This window comes from Anopheles arabiensis, chromosome 3 (assembly GCF_016920715.1).
Source record: "Anopheles arabiensis isolate DONGOLA chromosome 3, AaraD3, whole genome shotgun sequence".
Taxonomy (NCBI): Eukaryota; Metazoa; Arthropoda; class Insecta; order Diptera; family Culicidae; genus Anopheles; species Anopheles arabiensis.
The window spans coordinates 12,082,599-12,100,695 of record NC_053518.1 but is presented as its reverse complement, the minus strand read 5'-3'; the positions used below and the strand labels follow the sequence as shown (position 1 = coordinate 12,100,695).

Here is an 18,097-nt window from a genome sequence, read left to right as displayed (position 1 = left end):
AAATAAATCAATTTCACAATACTTTCCACTGCCTCGCCGTTCAGCGTGCGAGTGTGTGTGTGTGTGTGGAAAATCGTGAAAATGCGGAAAATGCACTGCCCGAAAAAGTGAACCGAGCGTATTTCGGGTTATGGTGGGGGTTTCTTTTTCTCGTTATCTTTTCCTCCTGTCGAGCTGTCCGTGGTGGTGGTGGTGATTGCAACTGTCTGCAAGGTTATTACACACCGCAACGGATGCAACGTGAAGTAGGGGATTCCGTGGCAAAACGGACATGTGGGACGAAATGATAATGTTCGGAGTTGGCAAATGTACACATTTAGAATAAGCAAGTTAAGCAAGATCAGCATAAAGTGTAGTGATCATGCACATTGATTGTTTTATAACTCGTGATTTTATTTTAAATGAAAATAATAAATTATGAAATACAATCAATGCTCGTGGTACATTGGAAATACAATGATCGGTTTACTGGTACAGTCGTCAACATGTACGATCTAACAACATGCCCGTCGTGGGGTCAAGACTAGAATGCAACGACCCGTAGTGAATAAGCTAGAATAAGTTACTCCAAATAAATAGACTCTATTACCTAATTGATAATATTGAATTCCAAAATAGCCTGTCCAAAACGGATGTGTTCCCGTTTGATGCTTGTCAATTTTGCCTCAATGTATATCCATTTCGTCGAATACAATAAAATTAATATTATTATTATTATTATTATTATTATTATTATTATTATTATTATTATTATTATTATTATTATTATTATTTTTATTATTATTATTATTATTATTATTATTATTATTACTATTATTATTATTATTATTATTATTATTATTATTATTATTATTATTATTATTATTATTATTATTATTATTATTATTATTATTATTATTATTATTATTATTATTATTTTTTATTATTATTATTATTATTATTATTTTTATTATTATTATTTTTTTTACCATTATTATTATTATTATTATTATTACTATTATTATTATTATATTTATTATTCTTATTATTATAACTATTCTTATCATTATTATTATTATTATTATTATTATTATTATTATTATTATTATTATTATTATTATTATTATCATTATTATTATTATTATTATTATTATTATCATTATTATTATTATTATTATTATTATTATCATTATTATTATTATTGTTTTTTTAACTATTATCATTAATATTATTATTATTGTCATTTTTAATATTATTGTTGTCATTATTATTACTGAAAACTTGGAATGATTTAGATTTCTCAGTTGTAATTTTTACATTACATCTAGACACAAATTCAAACATCTATAACGCGGTCATTTTGCTCCCCTGTTCCCATACAGCTCGCTCGGGTGTTGAAGCGGCTTGCGTTTTCACTCGATCATGGTGCTCGTGGGATGCCGAAAGTATCCCCAACAGTATGCAATTGTATAAACATTGCAGCATCTTCATTGCACATATACCGCTCGAAAGCGACACAGAATGGTGGCAACGCTCGGGCGGGCGAGTTCATGCTTCGGTTGTTCTTATGCTTCAAAATTTCATTAAAACAAATTCTCCCGTTTTCATCCGCGCGAGCTCCCCTGTCCCTCGTGCGGCAATGTGTCATAAAAACGACAAGCGCTTTAAAATTGGAATTGTATCACAAGACTTTCACAGCCCCCACGTGAAAGCAGGTGGTGGAGTGTATATGTTCAGGAAGCGAAAATTCCTCCACCCTCCCGTCGTGTTGTTGCGAGCAAGCAGCAAGGGTTAAAAGGAGCAAGCGCGTACGTAAAGGGAAAGTCAAAAGGAAAGTAATTTTTTTGCACTTCCGCCTCCTGCCGATTGTATGTGTGGACGGGGATTTTCTTTCTTTCTTAACAGTTTTTGCGCTTTCTGCTGCCGGGCCTGGTTTCACCTTTGAATTGTCAGACGTTCTTTTATTTCAGAACCTTAAAAAATGCTCGACCACCCCCTACTCTTCCTTTTTTTCCGGCAGTCCGGAAATGGGACAACAATGAAACTTATGCTTTTCTTTCATTTTCATCTTGCCCTCCACGGTACGGTACGGGTGGTGGGAGGGGTGGCTAGGGAGCAACCTGGAAGCAACATTCTTATTTCGTACAAAGCGACAGCGGGTTGTACAGAGAGAGAGGTGAACAAACGCCGTCAGTGCCTCTCTATATGAACGCTACTGCGAATGTGTTTAGAGAAACGCGTTCACACAACTGGCTTTTCATTTAAGCAGGGAGGGAAAATATTAAAAGAAAAAAGGAGTAGTGCACCTTGCTGTGTTTTCCCCTCCCGTCCCGCTGGATGAAACTCCGCCAGGAACTTACAAAACAACGCGAAGGAGAAGTAATACAGAATTTGCGTAATTTATTGCATAGCAGCTGCTTCCGGCGATGATCATGGTGTGGGGTGAAATGAATGAGCGATGAGGATGGGTGAGAGCGGCGTGGCGTGGTGGAAGACGGCGAGGTAAAAGTCAACCGAAAAATTTAACTACAAAACTTTACCTCTATCAAAAGCAAAACGGTTAGCAGCGGTTCGCCGTCGTGTTTTCTAAGCAGCAGCTTTTCATTTTTCTTCCGGACGGTTTCCGTTCGCGGGGGCATCCTGGGGAGGAAATGGGGCACTGGGAAGGACACAAGTTTTATATGGGCCACGGGTTTCGCTCTTTCGTGTGCTGCCCGCCGCTTCCTTTCGCCGCTTTTCCAATCTGGCTGAGCTGAGTTGATGGTCGTCGTCCCCTCCTAATGCTGTTGTGTGTTTGCGTCACACAGGACAAAGCTGGCAAGCGGGACCGGGAGAGTGCATGGTCAATGCTCTCCCCTTCCTTCATGGAATGGAATGGTACTGACCAGGGAACGGCAGGTAAATGGAAACGAGAGGCCGAGAGGCAGTAAAGCAAACGACAGTCAAATGTTCGCAAAACTTTCAAACAGCATGCTTTATTTACGAGCAAACGATTCCAGTTTCTCCTTCCATCCATGGCACTGGGACGGGCAACTGGGAGCATGAACTCTACCACTGCTTCTTCTTCTTCTTCTTCTTCGTTGTGTGCCACAGGCATTCCTGCCCCAGGCCAGTGTCAGTCCCGTATCTGGGTCCTCGCGCGTTGTGCCTGCCGCGCGCGCCCAGAAGTATTTGCGCGCAAGGGAAGCACTTTCCCCCATTGCTACTACGCGCAGAGCGCTTGTTGATTTATGCTGATGCAACAAACTCCTCAAACAGGATATAGGCAAGGGCTGGTGCCGTACGGGGGTGTGTGTGCAGCAGCAACAAGAAAAAAAGAACTAAAACGAATGCTAAACACAAAAACAGGTCCGTCCACACATAGAACCGATCACATGCACACAGCACAGCATCGGATGTTGAGCAGACGTTGGCGGAACAGAAATGGCAGCAAAAACTGAGTTCCTGTGCCTTTTTAAGCGAGAAAGAAGAGAGAGAGAGAAAGAGAGAGAGAGAGAGAAGTAGGATGAAAGTGGATGGGAAAATACTGCCCCTATATTCTACTAACACCGGCCTACACAACCATACACACACAGAAGGGCGTCCATTCTAAGCGAAGAGGTCGTTTTCCATCGACAGGACATCATTTGCGACATCTGGCGGGTGAAAATGTGTGCAGCTACATTTCCCATTCGTGTTGCGCTTGTTGGTTAGTTGGTTGGTTGGGGCTTTTTTTTTTACTGCTCGTTAAACAAACAACAACAAAAAACCAAGGGGAAAAGGAAACTGGTTATGTGCAAATTGCTACCACACATTTACACACACGCTCACACAGAAGCAAGTTTGAAGATAGCATTCCTGAGTGGGAAAAAAGCCCTCGCCCTATTGATTGATGTTTGATGAATGGTGCAAAATTCCTGTTGTGTCGAGCAACTTTTTGCGCCTAGCGGGAATGCAAAGTTTGAACTTTGCTCTCTGTCTCTCTCTCTCTCTCGTGCCCTGTGTGAACCACCGACTGCTGGCACCATCTGGTGGTGGGAAACATTTTTAAGTAAAGGTGAACAGAGAGCAATATGCAAGAATAAAAGGAGAATTAAGGGTTTTTTTGCTCTGGGAAGAACTTTTTCCTGCCAGTGTGGGCATACATTTTTGAGGTTTAAGCCATGTGTGTGTGTGTGTGTGGGTACATTCCACGCCAATCACGGCCTACGCAATAGACGATTCGGTGCAAATCCGGCCCCAACCGCAACACGACGCAAGCACATAAGCTTTTATTTTGTTCGACGTTTTGTTGGTTGTTTTAATGTGTTTCTCTTCCAGGCTCTGTTTTTTTATTCAACTCTCTGTGGCTTGGCATCCACTGCACAGCAACTTCCGGACCGTGAACGTTTTAGGGGGGTTCTGTGGGTGGACAGGGCAGGAATTCCAGGAGAAAGAGAGAGCCCGAATGTTTGCCGAGTGAAGTAGCAGCACAACCATAACCATAGAAAACAACGGCCAGAAGATGGGCACTTTCTTTGCAGCGGCAAAACAGAAGCGAGGGTAGATGGGATGCCGCTTGGTTGAGGAAGTTATCCACCACAAGATAACCCTTCTCCAGCAATGGGGTTTGCTTGCCTGCCCCCCACCTTCTTTTGCCCCGTAGCGCCATACACAGGCTGAAGTGAAATGGTTTTTCAAACAAGCTTTGAAACGTCAGAACACGGTCGAGGTTGCTCGGCCTGCTTCCTGATGCCACCGAGCAGGATGTTTGGCTAGCAGTAGGCAAAAGAACAAGAAGAATAAGAAAAAAAGGAAGCCAGTAAAGAACACACAACATCTCTCATCACATCGCTCTGCCGGAAGTGCAAATAAAGTACGGCCACGTTTCCGGCAGCGACGCATTTCATCATTTTCATCCGTCGAGAGCGTCTTTGGTCGGTTGTTTTCCGACCGGGCGGGGCCTTTGCCGGGGCCTTGCGTGTCGGTGGTTTTGCAAAAGGGCAAAAGTTTCCTCGGTTCCATGACCTCACATCCTTGGGGAATGTGTGTGTATGTGTGCGTGTGGATGGGGTGAAAGCGGTGGAAGAATGTTCGCCCTCTTCGTTCACCGCTTACACCTAGCGGACAAATGCTGCACAGAAGTCATCCTTTCAAGAGCCGTTCATTCGCGCTCCAAGGGGTTTGTTGTGTAAGCAGCCGGTCGCGTAAGGCACTGGCTGTGTAACATCTTCGAGACACACGGGACAGAGGCCTCAACTCAGTGGGTGGGGGGTCGTACAGGGGGAAACTCGTGTCTTGTTGATTTTTCGCGCTTCATGTGTCCTGTGAGAAAATAATGTTGTGAGCCGTCATCCGGTTTTTGGGAAATCGCTTAACCGAGAGCTTCGTGCAGTGCAGAGGAGACCCACGCCGATCTCACGCTGACGGACACGACAGTTCGCCTTCAGCCATACAAGGGCACAAGGGAATGGGCGAAAGGAAAGAAAAAAAGGCACGAGACTTTTGCCAACCACTCAATCCCCCGCCCGTACAAACAAACGGATGGAAAAGGTCTACTATCGCTTCGACCGTGGGTAACGCCGTCGAGCGGACCTTCATCCCTTGGGGGGATGGGTCCACCAGGGTCTGCCAAAGTTTTCTACACGCCACCAGACTGCTGGGGACTTTTGGGTGGAAAATACGACACTCCAAACGCTGACGCGGACGGTGTGAAGATTATTTTCATATCACTTTCCCTGCCACGTTTCGCGTGCAGGACGTCTACGTCGAATGCCGTGTGCGGTGAGACAAGTTCGGCTAAGCGAACGATGGAACACAGCCGAATCGATGTGAAAAATGGAACGGGAGGGATAGAGACTTCAACAAACATTCGACGTCGGCTCGAAAAAGTCAAAAATTCGTTTTATTTCCAAGCCAAATATTTGGCCAGCTGCAGGACCGGTATAGAATGTCTCTATTTTCATCCCGTGCAAGCGATCAGCATCCTCAAAAAAATCGCATAAAAATATGGTTTTAAAGTTTTCCGTTTTTTGTTTTTTGCAGTAGCGTGACAGTTGCCACTTCTATATCCACACCAAATCAACCACTTTCCCCCCCCCCCCAATATTGTGGCGTGTTTCCGAATTGGCTAAACCAGTGCGACAAGAGTTTTTTTCCCTGGTTTCTTGCACCGATTGGACCATCGAACGGTGTTCGATGAGACCGCCATCCTTTAGAGTCGTACGCAGTGAGCGCCAAGTGAGCATGCGGCGAAACGACATCCTTCTGCTGTGTGCGAATGTGGTGCCAGTGTAACGGTGTTTGACTTAACGCTTGATATTTGCCCTCCATAAATCAATCGATGGATGAAAAGTTATTGAACGAAACTTTTCCACGGCTTAGCATACATCGTCCTGTCACTAGACTGGAGGGTTTGAGCTGTAAGAAATGCAACTTTTACGTTTTAGTTTTCAGGTTGGCCCTGATATGACGATTTATTGAGCAGTTGTGCCAGCTAGGCGACGCGGTTTATATCAGGGCATTCTTATTTCCAAAAGTACGGTTTTTAGCAGCACAGGATGTTCAAGACACGATTTTAAGAAGTACACCTCAGGTGAGCAGACTGTACTCAAATCCGTTGACATAGCTAAATAATGTTTCTTCGTGGCTTCTGGGTGTATTTCGGATAGAAAAAGTATCGACAATATAGATTATTGTTAAGTTATAAATATTGAATTATCTTCTTCTTCTTTTTGGCACAACAACCGTTGTCGGTCAAGGCCTGCCACAAGTGGACTTGGCTTTCAGTGCTGTATTGATTTACCCATAGTAGAATAGTCAGTCCTACGTATGTAAGTACGGTCTATTAGGGGCTTGAACCCATGACGCATTTGAGATATGCTGACAAACAATTTTGTTACGCGCTCACAAGGCGTACATATTTCAATCTTCATAAGTTTTCGTGCTTTAGTGCTTGTTATGCTTCTCATGTCTTATCACTTATACTTTAAGTTTTAAATTCTTAAATATGTCCGCCGACGCTTTTGCAATAATTTTCAACAGATGGACAATTTATTTCAACTTAATATTAGTAATTTGCGCTCTGGAGCGTAACCACAACTCCCATCAAATTCCGGTTATTGTTAGTCCGATTCCGACTCCGGCAAAATCGGAAGCTCTATTTCCAATTCCGAACAACTCCGAATCCGGATGACTCCGACTCTGACTCCAAACGACTACGACCCCGTAAGACTCCGACTCTGGACGACACACCCGATGGTTTTAGATAACGCTGATCGAACCTACCTCTCGTAGTAGGTTCCGAAATTTTCGGAATCGGATCTGGGATTTTGCCTACTTAACATACTTACCCAAGGTCCATAAATTACTACAGGTCGGTCCGTCGGGTGCACTTTGACAAATTTTTACTCAGTTACTCAGCAACTCATAAAAAGTGCTTAGCAGGAAGTCTAAGGAAGTCTATCTAGGCACCTGTAGTCTATCTAGGCACCTTGCTACCTAGATAACTTTACCCTGCTTTACATAATGAATAAAAGCAGGAGTTTTGTTCACATAGTTCTTTAGTCTTTCATTTTAGTGTGTGAGCTCTAATAATTTAATATTAATCGATTAAAGAGACTGTTTAGGCCATACAAAGCAAATCATAATAAAAGCCTGTATAGGTTGGCATAAACCCGTAGGTCGTAACGAATCTCTTAAAATGTTTATGTCAACATTAATTGCAAATGTCCAATGAAACTTCTTCGATTTCGCATAACGACCTACACAGTCTTACCAGTCTATATAGGATTTTGTGACATATTCAGTACCAAGCAGTCGTATAGTCAGTCTTTGCTACGAGGGGGACGGTCCATACTTAGGCTTGAATCCAAAACCGTGCAGGTTGACGACTGTAGTACAGGACAGTTCTTGCAGATATTGAAGTTGAAAACAGTTTTCAATATAAAACATTATTGGACTTTCTAAAATATAATTCTGTAGGAATCGATAGTCATTGACATCAAATCACTTTTGCAATCAGCATCCAAAATCTCAGTTTAGAACAAATTTTGCCAATATTTTAGACATTCAATTCAAATCTCTTCAACATGGAATTACTTTGCTTTGAGATTTGTATTCCTTGTTTAGCTCAATATTTTCCCACCAATATCGCCTAACACAGAGCAGGCATTAATACCAGAATCATTGCTTCAAGAGCTCGCTCGCAATTTTTCGACACTTTCGATCTCGAAAACCGGATGCACCCATCGAATAAACCCCTCCTCCTTCTTCCTTGCTGCCCTGTCTCACCGCAAAATAGATTTCCGAATCCGAAAGGGGATACTGGCCAAAAAACACCTTCCATCATGTCGACAGGAGCGAAATGAAACTCAACACACACACACACGAGAAGCGAACCGGGAACGTATGAAAACAAATAAAACGGAGTAGAAAATTGGTGCAACGTCCGGCTTGGTGTGCCCGGGCAGCCCTATATCCCCCCACCCCCTTTCAATCGGTGGTTGTTGGCTGGCACGTCGTTACGGTTAATTCACTGTCACCGGAAGGGATGAATATTTCCAGGCGTGTCAGTTGTCCTCCGAGCCTTAGCTTTCGATTTGGGTAGACGAGGGGATCACATAGGATAAAAAAATGGCAGAATGCTAACTAACATACCTAACCGTTTTCTATTTTCTTCTCCCTTTTTCTCCACAGACGCCAGCCGTTGTTTGCGAGCCAAACGAAACCATAAGTGAAGTGGTTCCTGGGTGTCTGGCCGAACCGTACTCGCTCTCTGTGTCGCTCGCGGACTCGGACAAGAGGACCGCTTCGCTGGGTGCAGCACCCAACTCTTTCACTCCCCCAGACTCGGAGCAGCTGGGAAATCGAAACGAAAAACTACAACTCCCGTATTTTCGGATGTGAGCGGTGTGTGCAGTGCGCCTTTCTGACCACGGATGATCGTGTGTGTCCTGTCGTGACCGAGCGGCCGAAGGAGTGAGAGAGAAAGTGTTCCTATGTCCTTGTGTACAGCTTGTGTTGTGTGTGTGTGTGAAAGTAGAGAAAGTTTACCGAGCGCAAACACACCGCAGCCCGTGTAGGGAATCGTTCGAATTTTAGATCAACATATTGGCTGCCAGGTGATCAAGGAAGCCCGAGCCACGCAGGGAGGAGCGCTTTGCCGTGGAACGGGATGGATTAGTGCAAACGGTTTCGTACGAAGTGGATTGGTTTTTGCGATTCGATTGGATTCGGAATTGAATTTCGAGACTCTGGAAGATAGCAAACAAAAAAAGCAAAGCGGGCGGTGTGTACAACCGGAAGCTACCATCACCACACCGCACACGGTCGGTGAAAAGTGTGACAAAAATCAACCAAAGCATCACAACCGTGTGTGTGTCTGAGTGGAACTGCATACTGCTTTTCCGTTCCAGCGCGAGCGGGTGGGTGGTTGGCCACGGTGCAGGTTTAACATACCGGAATCGATGTCAACATCCGCCGTGCCGCCGGCAGGGCCAGCGAAGATGGGTGGCGGCGCCAGTGACCGGAAGCGTCCGGCAGCTGCACCGATGCACGCCGGGCTGAAAATATGTAAAATTGAAATCGGAAAATGTTTGCTTTTCGTCACGCTGCTAACGAGTGTTTGCTTTCAAGGCGCCCGCGCCGACGAGGGCGATGCTGGGGCGACCCCGGCCGATCCGCATCCGCCGCCAACGAACGAACCCGGTAAGTCGAGCGTGCCTTGCCTGGTGTGGGTGTTTGTCTTTCAGGTTGTGATTTTTTTTTTTGTGTGTTGCTGCTCCCTTCCGCCCGGTGTCGCCGGCTTGTTTAGTTTTCTCTCTCGCATGATCTAAATCTACCCAAATGGTGATTGGATCAAACAGTTCATCATTCCGACTGACAGCTTCCGATAGCGATGCAGTTTTGGGCTGGTATTTGTCATGTGTGTTTGTGTGTGTGTGTGTTTTTTTATTCGGTACTGCAATTTAATCTCGTTTCGTTTACTCTTTAGGGTGGTTGGTAAAATTAAGTGGGAAATGGGTTTTGAAGTTTTTTTTATCGATAGTTGACCATTTATTTTCATTTTTGTATGCGTGGCTTAAACGAACCGTAAAATCACAAAATTGTACCGATTAAAATCTGTCAGTGGGGAAATGGACGATCAGTGTAACATTTGTTGTGTGTTTTCAATCCGCGTTACATTAATTCCATCCGTTTGTTGTTTTTTTTATTAAAAAAAAATAATTCCATTTAATTTTATTTTTGAAATACCATAAATAATTTTTTGTACAAGAAAAATACACACCAAATTCAACCCTTTTTTTAACTCAAACCAATTATGCCAAACAAATAATCTTTCAAACAAATAGAGTTGTTCAAATATATAATTTTAATCCACATTATAGCTAATTCAGCAATAATAACATCCGCGTTTTTCTAGATTTGCCAGTATAATATTGTCCTCTGTTATGAAATCGATTGAACGGTGTTTTAATATCAACTTTGTGGTGAATACCCAATCGGTTAACAATGAAAAAGCGTCAATAATGTATTTAATATTCATAAGCTACGGATGTTATTTTATTGTATGATTTTCATTATTAAACGGCATTTTGTGCTGCTCTAGTAAATATTATGTTACAGCCGAAAACTGTACACTTTATTCAGAACACAGAAGAACAGGAGAACTCAGAGAATTCGAAAGAAAGACTGAAGAAATGAGAGTGTACGGCCGTCAAAGAGTTCAAAAAGCGTTTGTTAGAGACTTCTAGTGCTTTCGCGAACGAATATCATGCAATTGAATGAGATAAAGTCGATGTAACAAGATAAGTATCTTTTACTTGTTTTACTTCTTCTTCGGGACATTCAACATGTTATTTTTTGTTACTGCAATGATTTGCGATTTCTAATAGCTGGCCTGTTTAATAAACTTGATCACACTCAACTTAACAACTCAACAATACAATATAAATGCAAACTTTAAATGGTAACCACTCGATTATTTAAAATACTTAGCGAAGTTATAAAAATACAACACTGATACATATTTGGATGATATATTCCAAAAGTAGCCAAATAACTAATACTACTGCTAACAATAATACAAATTGGAATAGCAAAACAACACAAAAAGTACAACTAAACAAATAACACAATGTTATATGATATTACATCAGTACTGTTTAAGTCATCGACATCTACGATTGTCTTTATATGGGGAAACCAGCATAATTATTATATAGTAGGGGCTTAAATGAACAGTCTGCTCGAAATCAGTACTAAAAGCCACATTTATTCGGAATTAGTTTTACAATGTTGTTTATAACTATGTTGACGGTTATGGATATCACTGCTAACCCCCAAGACGGCGTAAAAAATACAGATCATTTTTCTTCTTGAATAATTGCTCAGCCTTCGCACTAATTAGGAACCAGTATTTCCTGTTTGAAGCGACATCATGGTAGCCTGTTCAAATGGTGCCAATCACAACGACGTTCATTCGACATCCATTCGTAACATTTGATGCATCCCTAGCTGCAAAATAACGTACTGCAGGAGCATTACGTAAAAGGGTTACCGCCTGCCTGCATCGGTGTAAAGCTTCTTCACAAGCACTCATTACTGCTTTTAGTTGAAACATTGAATTAAAATTAAATTACTCTCCACCATTGCCATCGAGTTGAAGAGTGAAGGATACAAATCAGTAGAAATTTTTTATTTCTTATTTGAATCTTAGTTGATTACATTTATCCTGCACAGATTAATGTAGCGAACATTTTGATCTTCTTACTTGTAGCATTTTTAGTTTAGGGAACCTTTTGCATGGATCTTTAAATATGAACCATCTGTACGTTTCATACCTCTGAGCGTTCCACGCTATTACTTACAACAGTTGAATGTTATCATCATCGAGCGAAAATATTCCTATAGTCAAATGAGCTACGTAATGGGCTTTGTTCATTCTAAACCGTACCATCAGGAGATGACGTGATTTTCACCTGGTTTCTTCAAGCGTGTAACGCCAACGAAGAAATCAAAGGGCCGCAGAAAAAAAAGGCTAGCACCGGAAATGAAAACAGATTTCCCTATCGACTTTCGGCTGATGGCACATTTCACAGCGAATGGATAGCTCGTCGTTGTACATGCAAACACGAACAGCAGCAAAAAAAAAAATCAAAGCTTTCACGGCTTTTAAGCTTCTTTCCATTTCACTTCCTCCGGCCGACGCCCGCCGGCTGAGAAGTAAAAGCATCACGATCGGCATGGATCGTTCGCCTTTGATGGGTTTTTGGGCCAAGATCGGAAATGTTTAGCGGCAAAACAAAAACGAACCCCTCGCAATCCCCCATCCCATTGCTCGCACCAAATAACCGGTGAGCGGAAATTGAAGCCAAATCCCAGCCGCAGGAAGTAAACTCATGACAAGAAACAACAAATCCATCCGCTGAAAAGAACGCACCAAAAATATTCCTACTGCCTACGGCTGAACACTGTGTTTGTGTGGCTGGTGAATGTATTCACATTTATATCTTTTCCATATTTCCGTTTTCCCATTGCTTTGGTGGGTTGGTGAAAGGCCTTTTGGGGGTACCGTTCCGTATTTCTTTCCGAGGCGTACAGCAATTTCCCAATGTGCCGCCTCTTGCGCAACACATCTTTGCAAACAACAAATCGCGAATCATCACACCGCTGAGTACCGCGGGCCACAATCGATAAATGTGATATGGGATTGATGTGCCGCGAGGGAAGAACCAAGAGAGAATTTCGTGCCGTGTTTGTGCGTGCACGATGGGAATGGAGTGAAAGGGAAATTGTCCCTGCAGGGGAATAGAAGGAAAAACATGCGCTTCACACAGTATGTGTAATGTGAACGGAGGCTTACCGACAAGGTGGTGTACATTGCGTAAGGCACAACATAAGGCTCTACTAGAAGGTTCCGAATCTTTAAAAACGATGAATAAATTGAAAACAGATATAGCCAGCTTTTAGCATATTAGTTAAAATATTATTATTATTTTATTTTAAGCCCTTTTTGTGAAACGAAGACGAGAATTTGAATGAAAATTTGATGGTGATAATCAAATCTGCTCAAATACCTTGTAAAATTATCATGATTCCTAGAAAAGTCAGCAATAGTTGATGCCTTAGTGCCAAAATTTGGTGACAACAACTGCATGCTTGCTGCAAAGCTTTCGTTATGTTATGCTCGTTGAGGAATGATGCTAAGGTAGCAATAGATTGAGTTTGTTGGTTTAATATGAGAAAACGCAATAATTTTAAAATGTTGAACGTTTCTAGAGAGATATTGATATAACTTCTTACAGCAGTATATAAAATATATAAAATATAAAATAATAATTTACTATTACAACAAATTTGGGATAGTATACATTTACAGTAGTACGTTTATTTGTTCAACGGCAAGTTTATTTCACGTTCTACTCAGTTTACAAAAGAGCCTATAATTTATCGTTTGTTTCTAATTTGATTGTGTTGTTCTATTGTAGCTATAATTATAATCAGCTATAATAATTATATAATTATGCTTAAAATGTAAAAAATCCTTTCTACAAATCTTGTTATAATTTTCTAGCTTGATGGCCTTCATGAGCATTAACTACATGTTTTTTTTTCAATTTCTGCTAACTCACTTCTTTTTAGTCAAACGCATCTGCAATGTAACAAGAGCAAAGAGGCAATCTAAAATATCCAAAATAATCAATAACAAGGCATATTTGAATATTAGGTTAGTAAATGTTGAAAAAAATGTTGACCATAAGGAAAATGTTACATTAAACAATGCCCAATTGTTAGCTTCTCGATACTAAGTAGCAGCTAAATCTAGTTTTACTTTACAGGGGTTTACCAGTCACGTTCGAATGTAAACAAAAATATTCAACGCCTCCAAGATGTTTTTCAACAGCTGTCAAACGGTGTATTGGCTTCATAATAAAATTTCAGTTATTAGACATTATTTTTGAACATGAACACATCACAAAGAACTGTCGAACTCAATCCAGCTTGAGTTGAAAATCATGCAGAAGAACTAAAACATTATTGTGATGTAAATACAGCATTTGTCAGCTGTTGACAAACATCTCGCAAGCAATGCACAATTTTTGAAGACATTGGAAATTGACTCGGAGACACCTGTAAGTCAACACAGTCGTGCAAGGTTTTCCAAATCAGTTTTCGAATGTAAACATTGTTCTTCATCGCATCCAAGATATTTTTCTACGGCTATCAAATGGTTTATTTGTTTCAACATGAAATTTCAGTTTCAACACATGATTTTCAACACATCACAAAGAACTGTCAAACTCAATCCAGCTCGAGTGGTGTTGAAAATCATACTGTAGAAATAAAAAATTATTTTGATGGAAATGAAATGTCAGATCGATGTGGAACAACATTTTTCATGCGGTGAATTACAATGTTTACATTCGAAAGTGACTTGGAAAACCCTGTATGTTATGAATATTATATTTTTTCACAAATCGCTATTTTACAATACAAAGCTGTACAATATTCTTTATCACATATTTATCCATCCATTGTTTAATGTTGACTGCCATTTATCCGTCTATTATGAGCTTTGTTATAATTGGAAATTTATCTTTCTAAACTTGAATAACAATTTTTGAATTGGTTACAAACCAAATGTAATCTAAACTTCTTCCTTGCTGAACTAAACCTATACATCGTTTAGCAATTACCAAAACTGTTTATGGCTATTGTAATGTCTACTTGAAACGAAGCCCAGCTTCACATAAAGCAATTGACAAACGCTACATTCGCAATATGTGCGGCTCTGCACAAAAAAGGGAAATCGATACCATGAAATGAAAAATACCTCACGAGCAAAGCGCCATGGAAACAGATGGGCTCATTTTGCCCTTTAAAATCCTTTAAATAAGCACCCGGAATCGAAGAAAAGACAATCCTATAATCAGTTTCGTTCGCTTCGATTCGCCCCTCTGTCGCGGCTGCTCCTTTTCTGGAGTAACAAATGAAAAAAAAACCATTCATTTTTCTCCCTCCCTTCTCCGCCTGCCGATGGCTCTAAAAAATCGAATGAAATTGGAACGCTTTAAGTGTCTCTAATCCCAACATTCCAATCCAATTCCCCGGACTCGGTCGGATTGCAATTGCCTCCAGCAGCCACCGGCAGCCACCGGTGGATCATCATTTGTTTCCTTACTTTATGCCCCAAACGCCTGCCGAAAAATCGTTCCGTGATTCCGTTTCTACTGGTGCCGTGCTTCGAGCAGATTGCACCACCAACAACACGCTCGATGAAGGGTGTAAAATTCAGTGTGTAAAGCGAAACAGCTATCCAGGAAAAAAAAACTCAGGAAAGAACCCAATAAAAGAAAGAGAAGAAGGTAATTGAAATGGGTTTGCGCTGGGAGGGAGAGTGAAAAGCTCAAAATCAAATCAGCGCGAGGCAGTTCCCAGCGTGAGGCAATGCCATCAAATGCAGGCAAATTTTTGGGACGTTAATTTCTTCTCCTGATCCCCCACTGCCACTGGAAAACCGAACACCTCTTCCGGGCCAGATTAAACCGGGTCTAAACTGGGCGAAAAGTTTTTCCTTTTTACGGGACTTTTATGTGTTTTTCTCACTCGCATATGCACGCCCATCGCCGCGGCGCCCAAGTGCTAAATATGGTGAAATATTGCAAAACTTCTTCACTTTTCATAACTCGCTGTAAATACGAGTTTGTGTGTGTGTGTGAGAGAGAAAATGCAGAGTAATAAACGGGTCGGGAAAGCATGCGAGAAGGAGGAGACCGTTGGATCTACTCCTCATCTTCGAGCGTTCGTAAGCAATTTTCACCATTTTCACGAACAATCACTCTTCTCTCACCTTTGATGTTCGCGGTTCGCGGATGGGTTTGCGTGACGTGCGGCGAACATTTGCCGTCTTTGAACCAGGATGAAGGTGAGTAATAATAAAATAAGAAATCAAAGGAAAAGAACTTTTCAAGAGCGGTTGGCTGGGTGGTGTGCTGTGTCGGTTTCCTCTCAGTTGCACACACACATACACAGAGCACCGCCACGCGGACCACGGGGAAGTAACTAAAAGCGCTTTAGCTTTCCATTATCGGTTGGACACCTTTGCTCAAGACACTTCGCTGCCTGGTCGTCGATGGCGATCGATTTACTAAGACCGGGCGACCAAACGATAAGCACAAAGGGTCGACGGGTGTCCCTGCTCCGGGGGGTGCGATAAACAGCAGCAGCGACACAGCAACGTCGAGCAATGGCCGGTGTGAGAGCTCTTTCCACTTCGTCTTCGACATCCGGTCACGCCGTAATCTAATCACATAGTGGTGTGGCCTCAGACGAAGACGGGCAGAAGGTAGAAGATTGCTGTGTTTTATTTCCGTACCATGAGGCTGTGTGTGAGTGGTTGGTTTTGCTCCTTTCCTTCTATTCCACTTACAATGTCTTAGCGTTCGCTACCGTGAGAGCCACTCCTGCTGTGCAGGGCGGAGGGGGTGGACGTTTGATGTCGCCCGTTGGCGGATGCAGTCAGCTCTAATCACGAAAGAAGCTTGAGAAGCGAACAGAAAAAAAATACATACAAATGGGGGTCCAACCATAACTCGCCTTATCCTCGGATGCTGATTGAAGGTGGATCTAACGAAAGAGAGAAAGAGGAGCTTATCTTTGAGCTACCTTTCGCAAGGAAAGGAGCGCTTTTTTACGCTTTCCTCCTGCTCCAACCAACAGGGGGTACGTATGTCACACGGGCATCATCATAAATTGTATTGCCGCACCCGTACCCAATTCCTTGTGGTGTTGCTGCTCCGCCTTTTTCATCTGCTGGCAACCGGCGTCGAGCTGCAGATGGGAATGGCAGACAGCCGGGGCCGGAGGAGTTCGTCGCTTGAGTAAGAGTGTTTTATAAATATTAACCAAAATCCCATCACCACCCATCGCAATATAGGGGGGAACATTCGGAGGGGCGAGTGAACAGGGTGTGATGTAAGTCGTCCCAGCTCAGTGCTCATTCTTATTCAAGCAGTAATTTATTCATTTATACTTTACCCCCCCGACCCAGGGTCAGACGGATGATTTTGGATGTGTTCGTTCGCGTGTGGGTGTGGGATTTTGTATGTGTCCTTCAAACACGTCCGTCGAATCCTTAGTGGATTGCTAACACGCTGTGAACTAGACGGGGGTTTTGTTTGTACCGATGCTTGACTTGTACAGTGTGTTTCCAGTTGTGTTTGCTTTTTAAGGTTATTTTTTCGGTTAAAGGAATAAATACTTCAATATTTATTAAAGTATTAATTTAATTATTTGTTGAAATTGAATTTTGAAATACAAATGGCAAATTATGTGATTATAAACCAAAAATAGGACGAATATTATAATTATAAAAATAGTACGAAAAAAAGTTATTTAAGTTTAAATTTAATAATTTAATGTTCATTATTATCAATTTCATACAATTAGGGCATAAAATTCGGTTATTTTTGTGTGTTTACAGGGTTTCCCACGATTTCCTAGGGAAAATACCAATAAATTATGGGAACAAACCAAAAATCTATGGGATACGACCAAAAAATCGTGGAAACGCACCAAAAAATCAAAAATCGTGGGAAACCCTGTAACGATTTAAATCTTTTAGCAAAACTACAATTTATTTTGGATTTGGTAATTGTTGGAGGAATTCATACCAATCGTGTCAACACTCCATACAAAACCACACGCAAAACTATCCTCAGATTTTCTGCCTGAAAAATATGTAAACAAAAGCCAATTCGAGCTTGGCGATGAGGTTAGCTAAAGCATAAATATTGTCACAAGAAAAGTTAAACATTGTTTCTGTCGATTTGTTAAGTTTAATAAAAGTAACACAACTCGTTTCAAACCGAAAAAAGAGTATGAAACTAGTTTTAAATTCATCTTTTTTGTATACAATTACTAAAATCCAACATGGCGAATCGTAACTGTCAAATTGATACAACCCGGATGAGTTTATTGTTCAACTGGACGGGATGAAATCTCAGCTTATTGGCTGTAAATAGAAAACGGTTGATAAATTGAAAAAAAAAATCAACAAATTGGCAGAAATTTAAAGCAATGCCAAGAAAGGGGCACAAAAGATTCAACACTGCTCGAAGTGTGTGAGAGCGACTTGAAATCTAATAGTCGTTAGCAG

At 41.5% G+C, this 18,097-nt stretch overlaps 1 protein-coding gene across 4 annotated transcripts in view; it reads left to right on the top strand.

Moving 5' to 3' along the window:
* LOC120904823 (locomotion-related protein Hikaru genki-like) overlaps positions 1 to 18,097 on the top strand; it is a 124,088-nt gene that overhangs the window by 66,689 nt on the left and 39,302 nt on the right. For all 4 annotated transcript variants that reach the window (XM_040315222.1, XM_040315223.1, XM_040315221.1 and 1 more), the window contains exon 2: positions 8,635 to 9,645. In XM_040315222.1, the coding sequence (XP_040171156.1) occupies positions 9,405 to 9,645 (241 nt within the window). In that variant the 5' untranslated portion in view covers positions 8,635 to 9,404. The remainder of the gene's footprint in view (positions 1 to 8,634; positions 9,646 to 18,097) is intronic.